Source organism: Acanthopagrus latus, chromosome 11 (assembly GCF_904848185.1).
Source record: "Acanthopagrus latus isolate v.2019 chromosome 11, fAcaLat1.1, whole genome shotgun sequence".
NCBI lineage: Eukaryota > Metazoa > Chordata > Actinopteri > Spariformes > Sparidae > Acanthopagrus > Acanthopagrus latus.
Genome location: NC_051049.1, coordinates 19,073,279 through 19,098,212, shown reverse-complemented (window position 1 = coordinate 19,098,212; position 24,934 = coordinate 19,073,279). Strand labels below are relative to the sequence as shown.

Genomic DNA, 24,934 nt, shown 5'->3' with positions numbered 1-24,934 from the left:
TTCCCCTCGCTTTCTTTTATTCCTCAGTTGTTTGCCGTCTCTCTGTGTTCTGCCAGCAGAAGGCGTCTTTATGTGCTCCTCACAGCTCCACTAAATAATAGCTAGAATATGTAATGAAGCCAGTAGGGGTTTGGAAACAATAGATAATAGCACCTAGCGAGGAGCCCTCCAACAAAGATGGCGAGGAACAGATGAAACTCCCTCCATCGCCTCATAGTCTCCTCTGTTTTTTCTCTCCATCTTGCTCTCTCTCTCTCTCTGTCTCTTTTTCGCCAGGAGGTTCAATTCAAAGCCGCCAATGTTGGTTTTAATTGGCTCTCAATTAATTTTGTTTGGCTCATTATCTGTCACCCACCCGCGTGTTGGTGGCTATGTTTAGGTGACCTTCAGATGACATTTGTTGCATATTATTTTCGGATAAAGACATTTGTATTTGTTGGAATCATTTTGGAACAGCGGACCTTTTGCAGCTGGCATACATGGAATGAAAATATATAAAGTACAACGTTTACGCTGATTTATTTGTGTTGTAAAGGGATGTGTCCAACCATAGACCCTTCACCACCTTCACCAACAAAATTGTACCAACAATCCGCCTTCTAAAGAATTTTTTCTTAATTCAGCAAGGGGACTAAGGCTGGGGAGCCGCTGGCAGAGCTTTCTGGAAGCCTCCACCTGGAGTTGAACTTCACACAGTCCTTACTTTGTGGTCTCCCTGGTGTTGAGGCGCTAGGCTTCTGAGCACATTCCAACCCACCTGCCACTGCTCTGGCATTTGCTGTTCCAAGCGCACATCAAACACATCCAAATCAGATCCCTGCATAAACGCAGAGCGAAGACTGCACCACCTGCACTCTGCAGGTAGACGTTTTCATTTGGTTCGTGAGCTGTGTGCCAGGAACTGTTCCCTCTGGGGGGAGGAGGATGATCTGAGCTAAAGAGAGAAATGAAGAGAAGCAAAAAATGGAGTATAGGTTGTTGTAGCTTTGGGCCTGGTTCCTTTTTTTTCAAACAGAAGATATCTCTGTATTGCCTAAAAGGTGTCAAATAGTCTTAGAGTATTAGGCCGTGGCCAAGGTGAATGCGTGACTAATCTTTATAATTAAGCAGGATCGATGGTCTCATTTGTGGCACAGCTGAGAAGTGTTATTAGACCAATGTTCCAGAATAGTAGCTTTGTACAACATTGTGTTCCCTCCGCTTGCTGTTGTGATGGAGTAGGTTATGGTATATTACAAAGCATCCTGGGCAGCGGCTGGCATATTGATGCTTCCTGGCTAAATGCTAACGAGTGATGGTGCTGTGTTTGTCAGGGAGGCCTGGGCTGCAATCTGTCTGCTGAGCCAGCCAGAAGCCCTAATGATATCATCAGGAAGTGCCGTCAACAGCGCTCTAACGAGGAATGATCTGACGCTGGTTGTTCCACCTCCCTCCTCCATCCCCCAGTGTTGTTGCCAAGCAGTTAGGTTGAGTTTATTTGCACATATAAGAGATATATTCCTGAAAGTGATAAGAAATATAGTCTGTTTGAAACGCATGTGAAACTTTATGCCAGAAAATATGAAAATATGGGGGGAAATGGTAATAAGAAGATAAAAAGGAGACATGTAGCTGATTTTGACATAATATAAAGATAATTTTGATTTCAATTTGATATACTGAAGTGAAGAGTAATTGGTTGTTAGTATTCAGTTCATTCGCACGATATAATGTAAGAATTAGATGTGACTTTCCTTTTTGTAATTCTTAAAGCTTACAGAGAGGCCGAGCTGCTGCGTTACGCTCCCTGCCAGTGTTCAATTGGACATGAACTGTATGTCTGGATATTTTCCCATGACCTCTCCTCCCCAAGCGCACACAAACGATCCCTCTGAGGGCGCTTTGCACCGGGCGATTTGTTAATCTAACTCAGTTTACGGGACCGTCTCAGCACGGCTCTCCATTCATCACACTTACATCATTCCTTTGTTTATATTGCATTTTTCAAATAGATCTCATGTCATTCATGAGCTGCACACAAAAATACAGCAACCACCATATTTAGTGTGACCACTTCAGTGCACATTTTTATTTGTGGATGGCTGAGGCTGGAGAGGAACCCGGTCTGTCATGGCAGTCTGCATTAGCATCGCGGAGAGAAACAGTTCTTCACAAAATGGTCCTGAGAAATTCAAGATACCCTCCATTAAGAAGATTGTCTGACTCCTTCATGCACTGTCACTGACAGATCAACTAATCATCTCTTCCCTGCTTTCTTTCTGTCTCTCTCTCTCTCTGTCTCTGTCTCTCTCTCTCCCCCACCCCCTGCCTTCTTTGTCTTTGTCGTATGTTGTCATTTCCCAGGTGCCTTGCAGATCGAGAACAGCGAGGAGACCGACCAGGGGAAGTACGAGTGCGTGGCGTCTAATGTGGAAGGCGTGCGCTACTCGTCCCCTGCTAACCTTTATGTGCGAGGTAGGGAGCAATCCGGCCCCAGAGCCAGGCCACAAAAAATAAATAAAAACTTCCACCCATTCTGACTAAAATGTCTGCACAGTGCAGCTCAGCTTTAAGTGGCATTACTGTTGAGCTTAACAAATGATAATTGCTTCCATTCTAGCCCAGCTGTATTTGCACAAAATGTATTTTGCAAAATAGTCTTACCCGAGTCGTATAAATCTTTTAGCTTTGATAGTATTGCCTGCCCACAAATGTAATTTCATATGCACTGAAACTTCCAAATGTAAAACTATAATTGACCAACTAATGTTCTTCTCTGTTATGATGTTATGCTCCATTTTGTCTTTGAATGCCCTCCCCTACTCACTCGGAAGGAAATGTGTAGCACAACAAGCCGTATGTCTTTAACTTTATCAGTTGTAAGACGCCTTCTATCTGTAACTGTGTGCCCGATAAATTCTTTCCCCCTCCGTCAAAGTTATGGAACCCAAAAAGAGTCGGGAAGGACTTCTTTTTGATTAGTTTTTTTCAGGTACAGGAGCACAACGGTAAGTCTTGATTTTGATTGAGTGGCGAGGTAATAACGCCCACCAATCAAAATCTCAACCCCTTCGCCTTCTCCAGAATTGGGGGTGTAAAGAGTTCCCCTGTGCTGAATTAATAGAAGAGGACTGTTAACACAGTCAGCTGCTCTGTATTACATAAAACGGTGCTCTATGGCATAGGTTATAAATAGTACAGTTCCTCTACTTTCTCTTCATGGTGTTCCGGAGCATAAATCCATAGTATTCCCCTGTTTCTGCTTTGGGGTATTGTCTTTTAGAAAGCCTTTTACAGTCAGTAGTAATTTTGGCTGGCATGTTCCAGCAAAGTGAAGATATGAAAAACAAACAGTCACAGGGAATGTTGAGTTTCATAGGAAACAGGCAATGAAGACAAAAGCCTATCCTCTATCACTAATGCTAAATGACAATGAATCCCTGTTGAGGGACCTTTGATAAATTGAAGCAGATGCATTTTCGACATGCATTATTTATGTTGTGCATATTAAATAAAGATGCTTCGGTATCTACTCAGTTTGTTCCCTCTGCTGTGTACCAAATAACTTTGTTCCCAATAAATAATTCACTAGTCTGACATTATAAAATGGGTCAGGGAGCTGCTTTTTCATTATTATTGCTATTATCATTCCCTGTGAAGTAGCAGTGTAGGGAAGACAAATTCAACTGTGAGGGGTAGAAGGTAAAAAAAAAAATGGTTCATGAAGATTAGTGTCTGTTCTTGTCAGCATTCATCCTGGAGGCTCGTGCTGTCTTATGTCAAGTAGCTATGCACCTTGCTCATGTACAGCATGACAGACATTAAAAGGTTCATGGCAAATTACAGTCGAGAGCTCTACTGGAATCATTAAATAATTATAACGGGAACATTTTGTTGACACAGCACTGGCCTGTTTGGTAGTTCCTTTGGCTAGAAAACACGCAGCTATGCCCTGATATCATTTCCAACAATTCATGCAATCTCCATGAACACTGGCTCCATCAGCATGCCTATAAAAGACTACACAAGGGTCATGATTACTCAGGTACTTTCACACTATGTAACACACTTGTTATGCCTTGATGGTGTCAACCTTTGTCTGTTTTCAGTTAACTTTTGTCAATCAATTCTGATACTTGATGTTGACTATGTTTTGTTCACAAAGCGAAATGCACTTGAGATTAGCAGCTGTGGTGGGGATCAATTCTCGGGGAAAAAAATGAAACAACAATTCCAACATCTATCTGGGGCATACTGTAGCAGGGGAAATTGAGACGACTATCCAAGCAGAAACTGTAATGACAGTGCTACTGATTGGCTTCTAAAAAACATTTTCTGTAACTGTCTTGAACTGCAGCTGCTAATTTCAGCCCAAACTGTGTCTTTTTTTCTTTTTCTATCTCTCATTAGTTTTTCTTTATTTTTCTCTTTATTTGGTTTCCTTCTCTAACAAAAAGCAAAATACAGCCACCACAGGAGCCTCTCCTTGTGGCTATAAGGAGCTTGTGAAATTTTGAATTATGAGTATGGTACGCTTGATTTGACTCCAGTGGCGCCTCACTACTTTTTTTTTTCTTTACCAAGCGACAGTGTGGCCACTGGGGTGAATCTGATTGTTCTGGTTCAAAGTTTATTTAAGGGGGAGGGAGGTGGGGGGCGGGGGGCGGGGGCAGGCAAGTGTACTTTCAAGACGGGTGTCACTGATAGCAGGGACAAGGGAAAAGGAGGAAAAAAAGATTCAAGAAAAGGGAAATGTAGCTGCAGCTAAACACCTTGAGGTGGCTTTTTTTACTCTCTCTGTGTTTCCCCTATTTTTCTCTTCTCCTCATGTCATTGTGTTCTGCATCAACCCCTTTACATCCCTCAGAGCTTCGAGAAGGTTGGTGTGTTTTTTCTTTTTTACTTTTTTTAACCCACATTTGAAAAAAAAAAAAAAATTCAACATGTTGAAAAATTTTAGCTGTATTTGCCTTTTACAGAGATCGATTCATTACTAATTTGAGGAAATACTAATCAGTTAATCCAAACTGCTAAATGATTATGAAAGAAATGTTTCTTTATTTCCAAGGAAGAAATGATGAAAGCAAACCCGATTAGCTCGGGTCTTGTTAATTTACTTTTATGTTTGCATTGTGGGGCCTTTTCTCGTTTTGCATCCTTTGGTATTGCTTCTGCACTTAAAGGCTTTCTTGCACGTGTTGTCATGAAAACCCAGCACGTGAAAATAACAGGACCTGTTGCATGATGGGAGAATGTAACTGCGCTTGCATGCCTGTACTGAATCCCTTTGGCCGTGTTGGTCTTTTACTTTCTGCATTCCCTGTGTTTCGTTCAATTGTTTCCTTCTCTTCCTTTGGTTTCTCTTCAAGTGTTTTCCCTGAAACAACCCTTATTTTGGCTTTCCTTTGTTTGGTTTATTTTTTGTGTTGTGATTATGGTGTTGTGTGTGTGTGTGTGTTATTTTCCTTTCATTTCGGTTCTGTTCCTGAACTTACTTTTCAGTTATAAAATGTTTGTCTTTTTGTGGTTCATTTGTTTGTGAGATTTTGTGTTTCTTTTTTCAAAATGATGCTGCTCTGCTTCTTGATTCTCGGAGTGCAAATGCAAATGCCGAATGAAATAATAAGTGTGTATACAGCCAGTGTTCCTGTCATCTTGTTTATAGCGACCCATTACTGAAAAAATTAGATCTGATTGGGCCTGATTGGGTTCCATGGTGATTTCAGGCAGCCATTAAGGGATGCCATTTACAGTGTCGTGTGGATCAATAACAATATAATGACTTCGACACCACATTTGCTGTTGCTTAGCGGGTGCTCAAAGATACTTTTATTTCCAAATGGCGGCAGCGAGATGTGATTGGTTTTGCTCAGTGACTGCTGTTTGTGTTCCCTCGCAGTCATGACACTCAATCAAATTACAATTTATTATTCAAAAGCCCTCCATTCCTCCTGCACACACTCGTATAATAGAATTGATTTTCAGGTTGATGTGACTAAAGTAATGAAGATTCTCAAAGTGGACTGGCACGCAGGAATTTATATTTTTTGATGCATGAATACTGTAGTCGTACAACAGTAATGAGGAGAGAGAGCTAAATGAATCGGAGATCAATGCGAGTGGCGTTTACTGATTTATATTGCAACTGGCTTTGTACTGGCATCCTGTCATCTCTTAAGATGTTCAGCCTCGGTGTGAGCATCTTCAACTGAATTAGATCTATATTGACTCTCGTGTCACCTGCTGCAGTGAGCTGTAGCTTTAGGAATACGCAAGATGAATATTATTTTAGAGAGGAGCTACGTTTTTTGACGTGGAGGTTTTACACTCGGCTCAAGAGGTCTGGGTTGTACATCAGGCTTGACATTCATTCGGGTAGTATATATAACATACTCCCACCATTATCGGTCTCCTCTTGAGAGTCTGAGTATTTGTATGTGTGGCTGCATGCTGATCTCCACGGGATTAGACTGATCCTGGTAAAATATCTAAAAGTCATATTGAAAATGCAATAGCAACCTTTGGTAAAGGTTTCCTAAATGAAAGCACAACATATTTTTGCTGAAGGGCACCTTGACAGTTGCCTTTTAATGGCCAGGTACGCCCAGAGCACTATTTTGCCATTTCTGTTTGTTTGTCAAAATTTGATATGAGCCCCAAAATGCAAGTAAGACAAACCCCCTTAAAAATATTCGATGTTAGCCAGTGTTTCCTTTGAGAAGATGCTGATTATAGCTGATTTATTTTTGCTCCAGTTTAACACATCCATGCCATTTCCTTCCATTGCACCAGCCACATAATTTCTTTCCTTAAGGCAAGTTATTAGATAAATATATATAATCATCCCTTCAGATCGAGCAGTTATACCAGACACAAATGAGGGTTTCAACTGTAGCACTGATATTTCTTGCGTGAATATGAAAAGACCTTCTACCAGTATTGTAACAGTTACAATGTAACAGAGTCTGTGACAGATGCCAGTCAATAAATTGTCGCTGCCTTCCACATATAATGTCCACAAACCATGGCACAATCCCACTGTAAGAAATGGAGAGTTATGAAAACCTGTCAAAATGTCAACATTCGGTCTTTACGTTTAATGATAAAGTCCTAAGAATAACACTGATGCAGAAAGACTGAGCTGTGATGTACGCATGTGCATGTTTGCCCTCCTACAATGGTATCTGCCTGATTTTGAATGTGCTTGCATGTCCTGCTATGCATTTGTGTGTAACGTTGGGAAAGAAAGCTAGATTACACCTTATGTTCTCACTGGCCAAAGCAAAAACCCTGCCATCTCTATTAGATGTTTGTCTCAAGGAGTCCTGACGTTAATAGGCACCACCTCAAAAACATCATGCTGCTATCAGAAGTGCATTTATTTTTCATACAGAACAAATTTCCACCACCCCTAATTCCAATGCAAATACAAAACACTACTTTTCTCAATCTGACTGATAATATTCACTGAAGGCATGACCACAGTGAGGGGACATATCTGCAGTATCATTTGGCTGCTTGTCATCTACCTGTAAGTCAATAGAAAAAAGTGATAGGCTCTGAAATCCCCTCAATCCACTGCTTTATATTATTAGATACCCCTGCTATGATTCCTGTCAGTTACCTTTAGGTAATAATTTCCATTTTGATGAGCCACCGATAGTGACTGTTTAGCATTGGCGCAGCCAAGGTATGTTAATACAGGCCGACCCCTGCGGCTTATATGTAAATGCCGAAGGCCTCACCCAGCAAGTGTGACTAAAGGATCTCCATACTGCGCCTGTGTCCTCAGGCAGCAAGAGGGTGTAATCTCAGCTTCAAGGTGACACTAAAGGCTGCACATTATTTTGGCTTCCCCCTTCATTTTGGGGCAGCAAAAACTGCCTCACCAAAATGGCCGATAATGTCCACCTTCTGACCTCTGTTTTTGGCACATATCCCTCCACAACACCGCCCACTATTAGAGTTAGTGCAGTACTCTGGCGTTCTCTCTCGACTGCTTTTCACCTCGTCCACTGTAAGGCTTCTTGTCTTTCTCTCCACATTGGGGCTTGAAACAAGATGATATGTTGTTAGTAGTCCAAAATGAAAGGTATATGTTTGTTTTATTTTCTCTCAATTCCAAATGGGCCGGCTGGGCTCCTGGTCTCTGTGAATGAGGAGCCTGTCCATGCAATTGGGATTCTTTTGTTTTCTTTCTTTCACTGGCATTACATTTTAAAAGTAGGAAAGCGGAGTTGACACACACACACACACACACAGCTTTGGAGAGCTTACTGTGCTATTGGCAAGTCACACTAACCCCGTCATACAGGCCCTTGTGTAGCTAATAATAGTGTCTCATTTGCATGGAATACTGACATTTAGACACACAGCTAATGTTGTTCCCCAGCGTGTGTAGTTGATTTCCTCTCTCAAGATATAATGTGAGAATGTTGTAGTATCAACTGACCTTGAGCTCTTAATTTTCTACCAAAGACCAGATTTATTTATGTGTCAGACACACTGTGCATGCTGTTGTCAGGTAGACTCTCCCGCGGCTTTCCATCAGCTGTTTTCTCCGAACTGTAGAGTGATTACCTATCAGTGATTATAGATACCAGTGATTTGTGTATTTTTCCCTTAAATTTCTCTGGCCACTGCCGAACCTTGTCAACATTTGGTGGATGGCTGATGTGAGCTCCCATATTGCCCTGACAGTGTAGGTACTCAAAGGTGAAAAGAGACATCTTCCTGTGGGGAAACCTCATTCACTCAGCCACTACAGCTCCCGGTCCATTGACTGACCTGAGCCCCAGGGAGAGAAGTGCACCACCAGACACACTTATTGGACGTTCCCCATTAAAACCAGACCCTGTTTGTCCTATTCAGTTTTCACCATTCCTTTGGATTGGAGGCCAAAATTGAGACAAATCATAGCTGAAAAACATCTAATAGTATTGATGCATACCTCTTTGTGGAACACAGCTGCACTCTGGTACTGTCTATGCTGTCCGGACTTAGTTCTTTTTGTGGATTTGTTCCGTTTCATTTGTTTTCTTTCCTTTGATTTTGTGCGTGTGTGTGTCTGGAACAATGCTATATTTGGGAATGAACGGCATGCTTGGACGGGCTTGGGTGACATTTTTGGATTGTATTGGTTCCCTGGTGTCTGCCCGAGTGGATGGGGGCGCACCTGTATATGTCACTCATGCCATAGCCACACCCATGCATGTCCGTGTGAGGAATGGGCTGCCCTTTCACCTTTGTTGTTTCGTTAGGCATTTTATGACAAATTAGAATCCAAACATATGCTTCCTGTCCCAATCTGATGGGCTTTTTTATTGCCTTTTTTTTCAAAGTTCAACATGTTTTTTTTTTTTTTTTAGAATATCTCCTATTTAGACTTCCTGACTATCCAGTAGTATCTCTCAATATGAGACAAAGCATGATATCCCAACCGAAAGGTAACAAGTCCCATTATTTAATTTAAGTTTTTGATAGTCAGGTCAGTACAAAGCAGGTTGTGATTCTTTGATATGTTTAACAGCATTTTTTTTTTAAGAGCCACTAATCTTTTAGTAAAATTATGCATTTTTAAATGACAGAGTACTCTTTGAATCAGATATTGCTTTTTCTTTTTCGTGGCCAAATCACTGTGTGATTTTGATGAACTTTTTGCCCTCAAGGTCAGGTCGTGTCTGGCCCAAGGTAGAAGCATAGTTGCCTTTGATAGCGAATAACAGGACTGAAAGGATGCATGCAAAGTAGTACAAAGGAGAATAAATCAAAAGCCCACCAGTGGCTGCAGAAGGTCTCCATCCATGTTTGGTTCTCTGACTGTAGTTGACTATTAATGTTTCATAATTCTTTTAACACAAACAGTGCTGTGTTTTCTATGACTCAATATGACACGGCTGTTAAAAGCCAGTAACATAGATGTATTTTCACCATTTGAATGTTGCACATAGAACTATTTGCTTTTATTTACTAACATGCTTGGCCCCTACAGTCTACAGTACATGTACATTTTAGTGATAATTTCGGTGCTCAGGTCAGTAAATGTCAGTTCTCAGATGAAAACCCTGTCAGTGTGTGTAGGTGATATTTGTTTGTTGGCAAACTGTCCCATGCAACGATCATATGAATCCCATTTGGATCGACACGGTGTATTTTGGAATGCTACCTATCCTTGATGCCCCTTCCAGTACCCGCCCTGCCCTGAATCTCCCTCTCAATTCCCCACCCACCCCTGCAACACACACCTCATGTCCACCCACCCCCGAGACTTCCTAAGCTACATTTGCATTGAGGTGCAATGCTTAAGGCGGGGAGGAGGGGAGGTGTAGTTGATTCTTGATTTTAAGCCCCAGTGTGTGAGACCTCCAAACCCACTTTGAGCCATGATCTTTTTTTTTTTTTTTTGTTAATTTAATTTATTTTTTTATTTAGAATCACAGTCTCCTTACTCTATCCCCCACTTATGCCCTCCTCCTCCTCCTCCTTTCCTTTCTCCGACAACCCAACCCCCTCCCCTTCCCTCCCCTCCCCCTTTGCGTACTGTACAGTATGTCTGCGTGCCCATCCGTCACTGTCTGTCTGCCCGTCTCCCTCTGTCTGTCTTCCTGTCTGCTGTCTTGCTGCTTGAGTCTGTCTTTTTCTGCCTCGTGTCTTGTCTCTCGTCCCTGTCTTTCCTGTCTTGTCTATCTGTCTGTCTCTAAGTCAGCTCTTCCATTTAGTTCGTCATTTTTTACTTCTACATATGTACCACTTTGCTACTCTATCTTTGACCTTCTTTGCATCCCAACAAACATTTTGACATTAAACGTAGATGTAGATACTTTGGTTTGAGAGACGGAAGGTACAGAATTCTGCAGTAGCCCATAACTTTGTTGAGGTTATCAAAGGCTCTCGTTCAAAATAACCGAAAATCAGTGTTTTATTTACTTTGTAATGTACTACAAGAGGAATTCCTATACTTATTCTGTAACTGTTTGACATTTGGCGTGTATCCATATAGCAATATAGGCAGACCTCCAACTCAGTCTATCTTATGTTCCTCCATTTAGATTCATATGGGCACAGGAAACCCTGCATTATTTAACACTTATAAAATGCTTTTTTCATTAAGTGTTTGGCCACCTCTTGCATGACATTATTTGTCAAGTGCTTGCTGGGATGCCTCTCATGAACACACAGTGTAATGCTAACTCATACTCTTTCACTCTCTAACTCTTGCATACTGTACACACGCACACTCATGCCTATACCAACGCAAAATATATATACATCTATATATATATATTTATTTATTTATATATACACATACACAAGTACACAGTACCCTTTACGCCCTCCCTCTGCGTCTCAGTTTCATGATCAACCTCCTTCCACTCAACTCCACTTCATGAGTTTTGAGCTCCTCCCTGTCTCCCTCTCTTAGCCGTCATCCTGCCCCTTCTCCATCTCCCCCCTCTCTCACCTCCCCTCTATCTCTCGTTCTTGTTCTCTGGATTTCTACTCCCTGTTGATCCAGTTCTGTTTCTTGACTCCAACACTCTGTGATAGTAGACTCTCTAGCCACAACTACTCTAGCTCTTTTTCTATGTATATCTAGGCACACACCTTGTTCCTCAGTACTTACTTTGTGTTAACTGGGACTGCGATGTGACAATGTGCCACCATCACATGTTGTCACATTTGCTGGAGATAAAACAAAGTTTACACTGCATTGAAGCGGGTTACCCCCCCTTCACCCTCCTCCAAACCTTCCCCTCTCTTTTTCTTCCTCTGTCACTCTTTGCTCCTCTGTTCCCTTTCTCTCTCTCCTCTCCTCAGATGCTTTATCCTCTATCTTGTATTTCTTCTTTCCTTCTCCAATCGTCTTTTGTCTGGGCATGCTAGCGACCCTTCAGTTATATTCCTCTATGCATTTTATCTCAATTTTTATATCTGATTTTGTTATCATTTACTCCTTAATTTACCTCGGTCTATTTATGCATGCTGTCTGTGAAACTGATAGCTGCATCTATCAATGGAACCGTGTCAGATCTTAATAAGGCTTTGTCCAGTGGATCTACCCTAAACCACAAAAATCTGATTAAAGTTTCTCATCTTTAAGATATCTAGGTAGAGGAGACAGGTGTCAAGTGCAAACTAATGCTAGAAATGTGTCTCGAGACCTTGTAGAGATGGTCAATAGCTCAGTAACCCTACACTTCCTGTGCTATGGGAGAAGCCTATAATGGCGTACTTCCTGTTTGGCATGAGTGCCTGAGAGGACAGGAAGTTCCAGGTTGCCATGTTGGCCTTATGTGATAGCATTATCACATGGCCTTTACTACACACCTTCATACTTCGTGATCAGGTTATGTTGTAGTTGTATACATGTTAGCAGTTCAGTTCCAAAGATGAGAAACTCGTAATAGATTTTTGTGTCTTTAATTGTGCTGTGATGGGTCAAATATTGGTCAATGGAACCTTGTTGCTATGAATCGTTGCTTTATTGTTAATCTACATTGTTGTTGAAGCAGTTCTGTTAGTTTAGTTCCTTCTCATTATTTGTATATTTTTTATGTTTTGAAAAGTCTACTTCTTTTATATTGTGTTTGAGTTCACATTTAAAATGTTGAACCTTTTGTTTTAAGAATATCCTTGAGAAGGGTCCATTTTCATCGGCCTCTCTTGTTACCTCTCTTTTTCTCTTTTTTTTGACTCCCTTGCCCTCTTTTGTCATCCTCTCCCCTTCCTCATGCCTCCTCCCAGTCCGGCGGGTGCCTCCTCGCTTCTCCATTCCACCAACGAGTCAGGAAATCATGCCCGGTGGCAGTGTGAACATAACGTGTGTGGCAGTGGGGTCGCCCATGCCTTACGTCAAGTGGATGCTGAACGCAGAGGATTTGACACCAGAGGATGAGATGCCAGTGGGCAGGAACGTTCTCGAGCTGAGCAGCATTCGTGAGTCAGCCAACTACACCTGCGTGGCCATGAGCAGTCTTGGCATCATTGAAGCTGTGGCGCAGATCACTGTCAAATGTAAGAGATAACTGTGCTTGTGAAGAACGGTGCATAATAGGGGACTGAATTCAGCCAAGTCTGAAATGTACAGAAAAGTGCAGTTACAATGTGTATAGCTATAATGATCTTGGAGCATTGATTGCAAAAAAGTTCTTCAATCTGTCACGTCACGATGAAAAACTGACTCTTCTTCCCTTCCTCAGCTCTCCCCAAGCCTCCAGGTACCCCTGTGGTTACTGAAACCACTGCCACAAGTGTGACCATCACCTGGGACTCAGGCAACCCAGACCCCGTGACCTACTATATCATACAGTACAGGGCAAAGTCCCCAGACAGCAAATACGAGACAGTGGATGACATCACCACTACACGTTACAGCATTGGTGGCCTCTACCCCAACACTGAGTATGAAATCCGTGTCTCAGCCGTCAACACGATTGGCCAGGGTCCTCCCAGTGAGCCGGTAGAAACCCGGACTGGTGAACAGGCCCCTGCTAGTCCACCACGAAACATCCAGGCTCAGATCATATCTCAGAACACTATGATGGTGCGCTGGGAAGAGCCTGAGGAGCCCAATGGGCAGATCAAGGGCTACCGTGTTTATTACACCATGGACGACTCCCAGTCCATGAGCCTCTGGCAGATCCATAATGTCCAGGACAGCATTATCACCACCATCCAGAGTCTAGTGCCTCAAGAGACGTATACCATCAAAGTCCTAGCATTCACTTCTGTAGGAGACGGACCCTTCTCAGAGCCCATCCATGTCAAAGTACTGCAAGGAGGTAAGGACACAAAAATGATCTTGTGTCTTTGGTGTGAAAGCTTTGAAATTTGTTAAGTGAATGTTTTGTCCATCAGTTCTGTGTAGAATAGGCACCTGTGTAATGATCAAACATTGTTGAATCCAAGTCGTCATGTTTAAGATCAGTCATACAGAAACACTGGTTCTGCTTGACGAGTAGACATTGACAGCCAATGAAGCATGATCAACTGTTTTTATGCATCAGCAGCCCATTTTCAGAAACTTTACAGTGTGCCTGCTGTCAAAGACACAAGTTTCCTCCCCTGCTGCGCAAGGTTCTCCCACACATCTTCGGCCTCTGCAAATGATGACAAAAGTCTGTTTGATCATGGCAGTCTGAAAAAAAATAAAAAATACAGTCACATTCTAGAAAGAACCAACATCTGAGGACTCACTAGGATCAGCTTCAGAGCTGAGAGAATTCACTTCATCCAAGCTAGGGCAAGGAGGCACATCCAACTTCAGAGGCTGCAAAATAAATACAGAAAATTGGACCTTGCCTGGCACTGGGGCACAAACTTTTGGACTTCATTATAATCTATTCCTCTCAATTTAATTCCCTCTAATCCTCGGTCATTTTATGCCAAATCTCATTATGCTCATTATGTTAGTGGGCGTAGAATAAATATGCTCTGAGGAAAACAACTCATTCGACTCGACTCTTTTACAGTGGCAGTTGAACAGTACTCCTCCCATGTGTATGGCATCGGTTTCCATTTCTTGTTTAATTTATGGTCATATTTCAAGCACCAATGTCCTCTGCCTTGTCCTTCAGTTCCAGGTCAGCCATCCAAATTCCAGGTTGGTGCTGTGTCTGACACCAGTATTGAACTGACTTGGGAACCTGCCTATGAGAAAGAAGGAATTATAAACTATGAACTCCGTTACATGGATCGCAGTTTGGGCACACAGGCAAGAATTTCACCACTAAATTTCAAATCTCAGTGCCTTAGAAAATAAATAGATAAACATACTCAATCGATAACTTTGCTCTCCATCACCAGATGAAGAAATCATTTCCACCTACATCTTCCTATGTTGTGGAAGGTCTCCGCCCAAACACAGAGTACCACTTCTCCCTGGCAGCCATCTCCAATAAAGGCATTGGCGCCTTCACCAATGACATATCACAGAAGACCTTGCAAGCCAGTATGTAGCCCCTCCTGTTCTCTTTGTGTGTTGGCTAACAAAGGTGTTTTCCCCAGTGAAGCGATTAATTGATCGTATGTTTTTAGTAAAGTGAATTCTAATGAGGTTGTGTGCTTTTCCCTTTTAACTAGAGCTTGAAAACTCTATGTTCTTGGATTTCATCTGCATCAATCCCTTTGAACTATGACTGTGTTTTTCCTCACACATTATCAGGGTTCAAAGCTGAATCAAAAATGATGACCTACATAACAAACTGATGCGTTTTTGAATTCTTCCTAAAACGTGTGGTGTTTTGGTTTGATTTTCTTTGCATTTTACATATTTGACGTACTTTCTTCTTAATGCAAAGTGACATTTACACTATGAATGCTTTGTTCTTTGGAGCTGAGGTTGAGTGACTTCTTTAGGCTCTTCATTTCAGAATCACCTTATTTTCTAACCTGAGTTTTGTGCTAAATGTGAATGAGCATAACCAACACTGTCAAACAAATCAAGCCTACGTGGACTGGCCATTTTGGGAGTTTCTTTATTTACGTTTGCTCATATTTGCTTTTCCTTTGTCAACAGCAAGTGCACTTTCTTCCACGTGACAGAGACACAAAAAATGTCTGTTCTCCTCGAAAACCGCCAAGGCTCTCATATGAACTGTGTTGAAATTCAGGATTGGAAATTTGGGGTTGAGTTTAGTCACCAAAGAAAAAGAAAACTCTGTCAGTAGTCACCCAGAATCCACACATGCCCACACCCTGAATTTATTCCAGTATATCAGTTCTGCAGTTATTATTTTATTTTGCAGATAGCAGCAACACAAATTATTTAAACCATCCGGCTAAAAATAACAGAAGTGATATCATAGCTTACAGTAGTGTCCGCTGTACAGAAAATACACACAGCTTATCCAATCAGATATCCATGACAGGGTATGAAATTCATGTCTTGTGGGTTTATACAGCACACAAAGTTTCACAATGATGTTGTGTATCACCATTTATTACATTCATATGGTGAAGAATGTTGCAAATGTAGCTGGGATTAGGGGTGATGAAAATCACAAACAAAACTACATGTATACATCGATCATCAGTGCAGCCACCTTTATTGTCAATAAAATGGCTGTGAGATTTTAAACCAGAGGATTTTTACCAGGACGTAGGAGAGCCATGGTGGTGGGAGTAGACGTCTTTTAACACATTTTCTGTTTCTACCAGTGCACCTTGTTGGCTGTACCCCCACAACTGGGCTGTGGGGCTTTGGAACAACCACTTCACAGTTATTTTTGTCACTGCTGGGCAGCAGAGCTACACAGACAGTGCAGAGTCACTGAGGAGAGCGCCAGTTGCATGCAACATTCACTCCTGCCCACTGGGGGTGCTGTTGAGAACCTGTCTCTGCACCATTGATCTTTGATCAGTCCAGGCATGAAAACACTTTACGTTATTCCAGCCCCCATTTCTGTCTTGGCGTCTCTCGAGTGTCTGTGCACATCTTCACCTGTCGATGTGTGTCAGTGATTTCCTCACTTCTGTTTTTTGCATTTGTTCTTGATCGGTAAACTGCAAGCTGATTGGATTGGATACACTCCTCTCTTCCTCTTTCATCACCCTACACCAGCTCTTTCTATCTCTGCCACTTGTTCCCCTGTGCAATGGAACAAAAGCTCTCCTTGGAATGGCTTGACATCTCCTTGCTCACTTTGTGCCCTCTTCCTTTTATGTTGAGTCTTTTGGGAAAAAAAATTTGAGTTAATTTTTTATTTATTTATTTATTTCTATGATTTTATTTCTGGGTTATCCAAATGAATGTTGGTTTAACATCACTCCAAACAGTAGCTTGCTGCTATTTTATTGTTTATCTGGGTTCCACCACAGCAACAAGCTACTACAGCACAGCAGGCAGAGCAGCAAGCACAGACACTGACATAGCCTTGCCCTTTGAGGAAATACGGGGGTGAACTGATGGCTCTTCTCAAGTCTCTGCTCTTCCTTTGAATTGTGTCATCTATACAATTAGAGTGGATAGGAGGGATAAGTGTTGGTTGATAATGGCATCACACAAGAAATGTGATTCTCTTGTCCTGGAAATGAGTGTCAGTACATATTTGGAGCAGTAATAACTTCTCATTTCCAGCATATGGTAATCAGATACTCATTTTAAAGTAAACAGTCATCGCTACCTCTTCTATCCATTCTACTTCTATGGTTCGGCATTAGGTCTCACAGTAACCAGCTGTTTTCAGTCAATGTCCCTGTCCATGCTCAAGCGAGTGTGAGATAAATCCGTTGGATTCTCACTGCTGAGGTCAGAAAACTCACAGACTGAGTCAGTCAAAGCGAAAAGATTTCCCACAACACAATAAATAACTTGATCTTTTGGATGCTTCAAGGTAAGTGATTGTGTGGTTTAGGGATTCAGTCTGCCACAACCTTTGAGAAACATTCACATATATATTCAATGAATTATGAGTTTATTTCTGACACACTAACAGGGGTTTGGAAAGACGTAACAAGCAGTCTTTAATTATAAATGGGAAGTTAAAAATTAAGCTGACATATCTGCAGTTTGGCTCAACGTACATGTCAGGAATAGCAGCATCGTTATGATCCAAGTCAGTGAGGGGCCCAGCAACATGTATAGCTTTTTCTAAGTGCCTTCATGGCACAATGTAACATAGATAGTTATAAACTGTCAGCCTTTTGGGAAAACTTGGTGGGAAAAAAATAAACTATTTTTGGAGTGCAGTGTTTTGTGCAGTCTCCTATGAACAAAAACAGAATATCCCTTTTGTGCCAGACTCCCGAGTACTTTACTGTCACTATAGTTGTGGCACCCTGAGGAAGCCTTATTCATTAGTTCTTTGACTGAACTAGCTGCAAAGGTTCAGTTATATTTGATAATTAATGATATATTACAGGAGGATTAGATGGAATAAAATACAAAATAGGTATACTGTGGCTAATTAGATACATTTTGCCTAAGCAAGCTGGACTCCTTTATCCAAAACATGCAATTTTAACAGTGCTTCAGGAATTTCTGGCGTCATTATTGCCATGCTCTACTTGCAGTACAACAGAACTATTTCCACCTGGATTTGTACCCAAAGCCTGGCAGACTGAAAGCCTTTTCCACTAAGTTAAAAAGAAAGACAGGCGACATGATTTCCCTGTTTGCTTTGTTGTCCATTATCTGTGGTACAAAATGTTTGCAGATTGTTGAAGTATGTGCTCAGTCCAAGCAGCATTACCAGGGGCTATTGTCATGGGGACCACACTGTCAAGAACTCGTGACAATTCATGGCGAAAAAAAATATTCTCTTGGATCTCAGTTTGCTTTTGCTTCATGGTGAGTAAGGCCCAAAACTTCTCAAATCAAAAAGCACCCAAATCACATCATTGGCTTCTCTCAGTCTATGTAACCACAGGCTGAACAAAATACACGAGTTGTTACTGGCAACAGTAGGCCCCATTCAGAAGCAAGGCCTCTTGGGGTATGCTGTCATAGTCAGACCAGTTTGAGAGACCATTTCTGTGAGACCGTTCAGACGTGGCCGGAGTGGGTCCACAACCCGAGAGCCGGGACAGCTTCCAGCATTCCTCTTAAGCTGCTACCCAATTGCAAGGCTAACAGGAGCTAAGATGGACCTTGGGAGTGGGTGTTAGGGGACTGCAGGGTCCCATAGTGGCAGATAAGAATCCCATTTCATAGCGTCAGAATTAATTTCATGCTTTGTGATGAGTTATGAGCCAGGCCCCTGGATTGTCAGGCTTTGTTACACATTTAGATTATACCTAAAACCTGCCAGTAGCCAGTCAAGTGCTATCTCTCGAATTAAAGTGGCAGATTCTAAATCCTCTGTATTTAGCCAAACAAGCAGTTTAGCCCCCCCACTTACTGTAATTGCGGAAGGTTTTTAGATATATTGGAATATTTGTGTGTGTCACAGCATGGCCATTTGGCATCAGGGCGGATTAATTCCATAATGATCTACAAATATGAACATCCTGTCATTCGTGGCTTCTGATGAAAATACAATTCAAAATGCAGGCGTGCTTATAGTCTGATAGCAGTGGCAATCTGTGTCATTCACAGAGTTGACAACAGGCATTAAGTAATGGCCTGCATAGCTAAACTGTGGGCATTAATGTGTGTAAATTATACCCATTGAAGATGTTGCAGTAAACACAAATTTAATCTGGAGGTAGTCACAATGATTAGGTATGCCACCAGTACTTGCATATCCTGCATACTCTATACCCAGAGCTCTTAGTCGTATCACAACAGACTTAAAAGTCAAAGAGAAGGATCTGAATGCAGACATGACTAATTATTTGTCAAATAGCATTTAGGAAACTCTTTCAGGGAAGCTTCAAAAGAACCTCAAGTGAAGCATGAGCTGAGTTTCTTCTTTTGTGTTCGTATAGTTCTACTATCCATAATCCCACCACTGGCCTCCATGGGATATGCACTTTATTAAAGCTTTGCCCCAGCCAGCCTTAAACCGTTATCAGGCATGAGGATGCCTGTGCGCTGTGATAGCCTGGCCCCTGTCAGATTCACAGCCTTTTCCACACCACAAAGATTGAGAACTGAGCAATCATTCTTGATGTGGAGAGTTTGCAAATACAATATGAGTGGAGGAAAGAAGCTGAAAGGCTCAAAATCCAGTAAGACCGTAAGTAAATAAGCCCATTGGACACAGAGAAGGGTTTGGGAACTGTGGCTGAGGTCCTGTCCTGTTTGTTGTGCGCTGGAACATTCGGTCTTCACTGAGAGGAGGCCCTTGCGATAGTTAAAACCCTTGTTTTTGATTTTATATTAAGCTGTTCCTACCCAAAGTGACACTGCAGTCAGAACACTGTCATCAAACTTTTATGAATTCAGCAAAACAAGCTTTTTGTCTTCTGCTCTCGTGTCTCAGCACTCTTGAAATGGCAATACATTTTAAGAAGAAACAAAGGCGGAGGGTTATGAAATGGGATTTAACTAATTGCTAACATGGATAGACAGTTGTGTACATGGCCAAGTGCAGGACAGAACAGAATATCTTGGGAGTGAGTGTTCCCCCCCATTGGCTTCCCCTCTCACAGTCTTGTGGACCCTCCGGCCCAAAGATACATGAGTATTAAACAGCCCTGGCAGCACAGCACAGAGCCAACTCTCTCCCTCCCAATAACCCCAAAAGGGTTCAAAATTACCTCTCAATGGGTCCAAATTGGTTCACTGATTCAGTGGGGATGGGTGTCAATTTCTGGCAAGCGTCTTGAGAGGGAAAGCGTTGTAGTTCACTGGCTGCAGAGTTAGCGCACTCTGTAGTCAGGTGCTGGTGGTAAGAAAGTCTTTGAAATGTAGTATTTGTGGGAGTCAGGTACGTATGATGCAAACAACACTTGTGATTTCTTTTGGTTGCTTTTATTTGTGTTGTTTTCAAAGTTAAATGTTCTTGTTTTATGTCTATGTGGAGTATTCTGTTTTTTTTATTTTTTTTTCATGTTTTCTCATGAGTTGTCATTTTGAACCTTAACTTTTGTTGTGGTTGTTTTTTCGAGTCACCTGGGTTACAGAGAAAAATCATTTCCCAGTACCCTCCTTCAGTTCATGATTTATTTCTTCTGCTTTTGTTTTTGGAATGAGAATCCTCCTTGTTATTTTATCATTGGCCATTTTTCTATGTTCCTGTGTGTCGGATGCATTTTTTTCAGACTGTGTTTTTCGTTTTGTTTTTGATTATTGTGCTGTTTTTGTTTTTTTTCCTTACATAACAGACGAAAAATGTAATAATGAATTTCTGTTTGCTCACACTAAGATGGAGGGAATATATTCTCACACAAAACCATTGTAGGGGATAGAGGAAACCCGACTTGGAAAGAAATATTTTCATACATGTCCTTTTATCCGTATAATACCAAACTCTGGATGAGAAGTGAAATGTTTTATCGCTCCTTGCACAGCACACTCTCTGGACGAGCACAAGCTGTGTAAGAGCTTGGCACAGATTAGAAGCGAGAGGCATTGAATTTGATTTAGAAAGTTCACAGATGTGTAGGTTTTAATATGTTTTGGAAGAACACTTCAGACACAAAAAACCGCCACAGTGTTGGAAATTTTTACACTGTTACAAATTAAAAAGGACAGACTACAGTACCTCCCTGCTACGTTATACTTTTGAAAAAGAAAAAAAAATAGATCATTTTAGCTTATGCTAATTTGACTGAGAGTTCTCGTACCAAAAATGCTTTTCAATGGAGTGTTTAATCGTGCTCATTCAAGGTTAGATAGATGCTACACGAGGCAAGATAACGACTGCCAGAAATTATTAGCAGCTGTACTACCAATCCACATCACCACTAAACACATTTTGAATACATTCTTCTCATTTTATGCTGGCTTTAGTGGCACGACAGTGTGTTATTAATCCCCAAGCACACAGCCAAGTGGCTTAGCGGTTGCAATAATTGCAGAGACCCTGAAGGGAAAAATTAGGGGTTTAGTGCTCGTGACTGCCATATTTACCTGGTTGCTAGTTTTTTGTTGTTGAGCATTGAAGCCTCACCTCAGTGCCTGAAAGTAAAATGCACAATGGATATGTTTATCACCGTCCATCTGGCACTGAATGCGAAACGTGTTATTGTGGATAATTAAGCATCTCAGGTTTGGATTATTCAGTACAGGTTTTAAAAAAGGGTGACTTGAGCAGGAGTCCCACCTCCTGTATTGTAATACATTACAGGACAAACAAGTAGCTTCTGCTGTGTAAGAAGGTCAGGAGATCTTAATATTTTTTGCAGTCGGATGAATTATTTTTTAGTGCAACCAACTCATTTTTCTTGAAGAAAAAGTTCCAACACCATGAAGTTATTGACCAAAAACAATCTGCATGTGCAGAATTTGTCCCCAAGTATCGCACAAGGGTCCCCATCTTGATTCATTATTACAAGCTTGTGCCATTGTCCACCTATGTTGTCATTTGCTTGGTGATTTTATTTTTATTTCGAACATATTTTGCCTCCGTCTTTGTTTTGCAATTTTTGTTTGAATTGCTCTTATTGTTTATTTTATCCTTTTATCATTTTCTTTATCTCTCCCATCTTTTTATTTTTTTGTTTTTCACCCCTGCCTTCCCCCCTTCCTCGTCCTCGACCCCCTTCCTTCCTGTCCTTTCAACCTCACCAGAGCCCTCAGCCCCCCCTCAAGACATTAAGTGCAGCAGCACCAGCTCCACCACCCTGCTGGTAAGTTGGCGCCCCCCGCCTCTGGAGAGTCAGAACGGTGTCCTGGCGAGGTATAGGGTGCTGTACCAGGTGGTGGGCTCGTCAGAGGGTGGCAGTGATGATGAGGAACCCATGGAGGAGCCTACAATCCCTGCCACCGAACAGCAGGTGCTGCTGCAGCGGTTGGAGAAGTGGACCCAGTACCGCATTACCGTGTCTGCGTCCACTGTGGTTGGGCCAGGCCCTGAGAGCGAGCCCCTGATCTGCCGCACCGACGAAGACGGTACATGAATCTCTTATGTCTAAAAGCTTCATGAAAAGTACAAATGAAGGTATTTCTTGGTTTGATGGTGAGCACGCTTGTGGCAGATGATCTGTGTGAAGAGGTTGACATGCATGTGCAGTGCGTTTCCATCAGAACAAGACTATGTCACTACTAACCTGAAACATCAGTGGTCAGTATGCAAAAAAAAAAGTGATAATGTTTATGATGTGAATTACTGTACTCAAGTTGTATCACATGACATGGTTAAGCTGTTTGAAGGGTCACGAACATAGTTCCAAGAACAACACGTTCCACTCATAACTCGGGATGTTAGATTTGAGAGAGAACATATATTAATGGTAACTGTTGCCTCTGTGTTCTTTGATTTGTTTCCATCTGCGGATGTCCTCTGTTTTTCTAAGAGTCCCTCTGTATCAAGTGTTTTGTCAGAGTGATCGTTATTCGAGAAGCTTTAACTGTGGGTTATGGACATCGGCTCATGGTGGACTGTTTCCTCTCCATACTCTGCCATGTGCCAAAACATTTTTACATTCAGTATCTGTTGACAACCCAACTATCTGCAGCAGTAGGCACTAGCAGCACATACAATAAGTGTTACTTCATAGTCTGGATCATAGCAAATAAAGTGTCTCAGCTGCACCTCCTAGCGCACCTAACTGCTGGTGCCTAATCTTTTTGATGGGGAAACACCAATACTCAGCTGGCCACACCAATCATGTTACGTTGTCATTCAGCTAGTTATGGACAAGCACAGTTGTCCCCCGCAAAAAAATCGTGATTACTCTCATTGCTTGTCAAACCTCCATCTTAAGAGTCACAATACTTTTCCAAACACACCAAATCTTGTGTTGGTGGAATGGCTTCCAGATTATACCAACATTTCAATCCACATGACCAATGACTACACTTCAACCAAATAGTACGCCTGGGAAATCAAGAGTGTTGCTGCAAAATCATAGCTAACCGCATCTCTTATCGCACGTCCATCTGTAGGCTTCTGCCAGTATTCCATTGCCCTGCAGAGAGCCAAATGCTTTTATGATTGCAGTATGCTGCAAGGCTGTATCTGCCTGTGTATGTATGGTGCAAACAGCATGTTGGAGGTTAAATCAGCAGGTGAGTGACCAATGAGGTTACAACTCAGATCTTGTCCACATAATAATGTATTTGAGGAAACAGAATTAATATCCTCCCTTTCCTCAGTAGCTACTCTGTTGATGCCACTTCCAGTGAAACCAAAATACTGTAAGTGCACTGGGCTTGCCTGTATGAGCACTGAGCAAGCTGTTGTTAAAAAAAAGAGAAGATTCAGTCAACAGCTGGATGTAGACGTTAAACGTTAAAATAGATGGACAAATATGTTTGGTTGCATGCACTGCTCGTCTTTTGGTACACTTTCCCCAACATGTGCAACCACGTGTAACACTTTGCAAACGCAAACTATAGCTTGTGCTTGGAAATTATAGAAAAGCCAAGGGTCTTGCAAAAAACATCTCAGCCTCGAAACAGAAAAATAAATAGACAAGACGCAGCTAAGTTGGATTGCGTAAAATAAATGACAAATGAGAAAAGCAGTTGACATAAAATACCCAAGCTGACAAGTAAAGATGTGGGCATGTCACAACACATCTGAATCATTGACGGATGGTTGATACCGGCTTCTGTTCTCCGCGATCCATTTCACATCCATTACCGCAGCATTTTAAGCATTTTTCTGACACTGATGTACAACAAGCGCAACAGCAGAGACAAGCCTAAATTCTTTCCACATGTTTAAAATACCACAGCATCAGGAGGGGTGAAAGCCACAGCGCACAGACAATGGCCATTACAAATTTTCTGGTGTCATTATGATAATGACGCGTGACAGAGATGTGCCAGGTTAAGAAATAAGAGCCAGGGCTAAAAGGTAGAGCAGATTTTGGTAATAAACAAGATTGGTGCATGATCCTCAGGGAGATGTGGGGGGGAAATGGGGTTGTGATTTAGGGCGGACGAGGGGGACTTGAAGTGTTTGTGGACGAACAAATGGAAGCAGTTTGAGTGGAAGAGTTCTATTAATGGCACATCCATCTTAGAAAGGGCCAGTCCATGGCACACCGATAGGCCTGGAAGCAAGGCCTTCCATAAAGGCCTGTCATTATGACTGAGAGCTCCCCACTGATGGCAGGCGGACACATCGGACACATATTTAAAGGGTGGTGGAGACAGGAGAGAGTGGTGGTTTGTTATGGGGGATAGGGTACTGCAAAAGAAGACTGATGCTGTAGTGTGTTTGTAGTTTTTTTTTAAATGTCTCTCTCTATCATTAGTTACTGTATTCATCAGTCATAGCACAGTTTTAATGTTTTCCTCTTATCCTGCATTGCTCTCAGAATGAAGACATTTTCACTGGGACAGAGTACTGTATCATTATTACACTTGTTAAATGAGGAACACTCGTACATTATCACTAATATTCACTGGTGGAATGTAACTAAATACTCAACAACTGTAATTAGATATAAGTTTTAG

The 24,934-nt window shown here is 41.8% G+C and overlaps 1 protein-coding gene across 14 annotated transcripts in view; it reads left to right on the top strand.

The window, feature by feature from the left end:
* Window positions 1–24,934, top strand: part of ptprsa (protein tyrosine phosphatase receptor type Sa) — a 237,333-nt gene that overhangs the window by 156,413 nt on the left and 55,986 nt on the right. For 6 of the 14 annotated variants that reach the window (XM_037114067.1, XM_037114066.1, XM_037114063.1 and 3 more), the window contains 7 exons: window positions 2,344–2,454; window positions 4,847–4,858; window positions 12,724–12,993; window positions 13,179–13,760; window positions 14,556–14,692; window positions 14,785–14,929; window positions 22,097–22,417. In XM_037114067.1, coding sequence (XP_036969962.1) covers window positions 2,344–2,454; window positions 4,847–4,858; window positions 12,724–12,993; window positions 13,179–13,760; window positions 14,556–14,692; window positions 14,785–14,929; window positions 22,097–22,417 — 1,578 coding nt within the window. The remainder of the gene's footprint in view (window positions 1–2,343; window positions 2,455–4,846; window positions 4,859–12,723; window positions 12,994–13,178; window positions 13,761–14,555; window positions 14,693–14,784; window positions 14,930–22,096; window positions 22,418–24,934) is intronic. The other 8 variants (XM_037114068.1, XM_037114065.1, XM_037114075.1 and 5 more) reach the window with 3 other exon arrangements.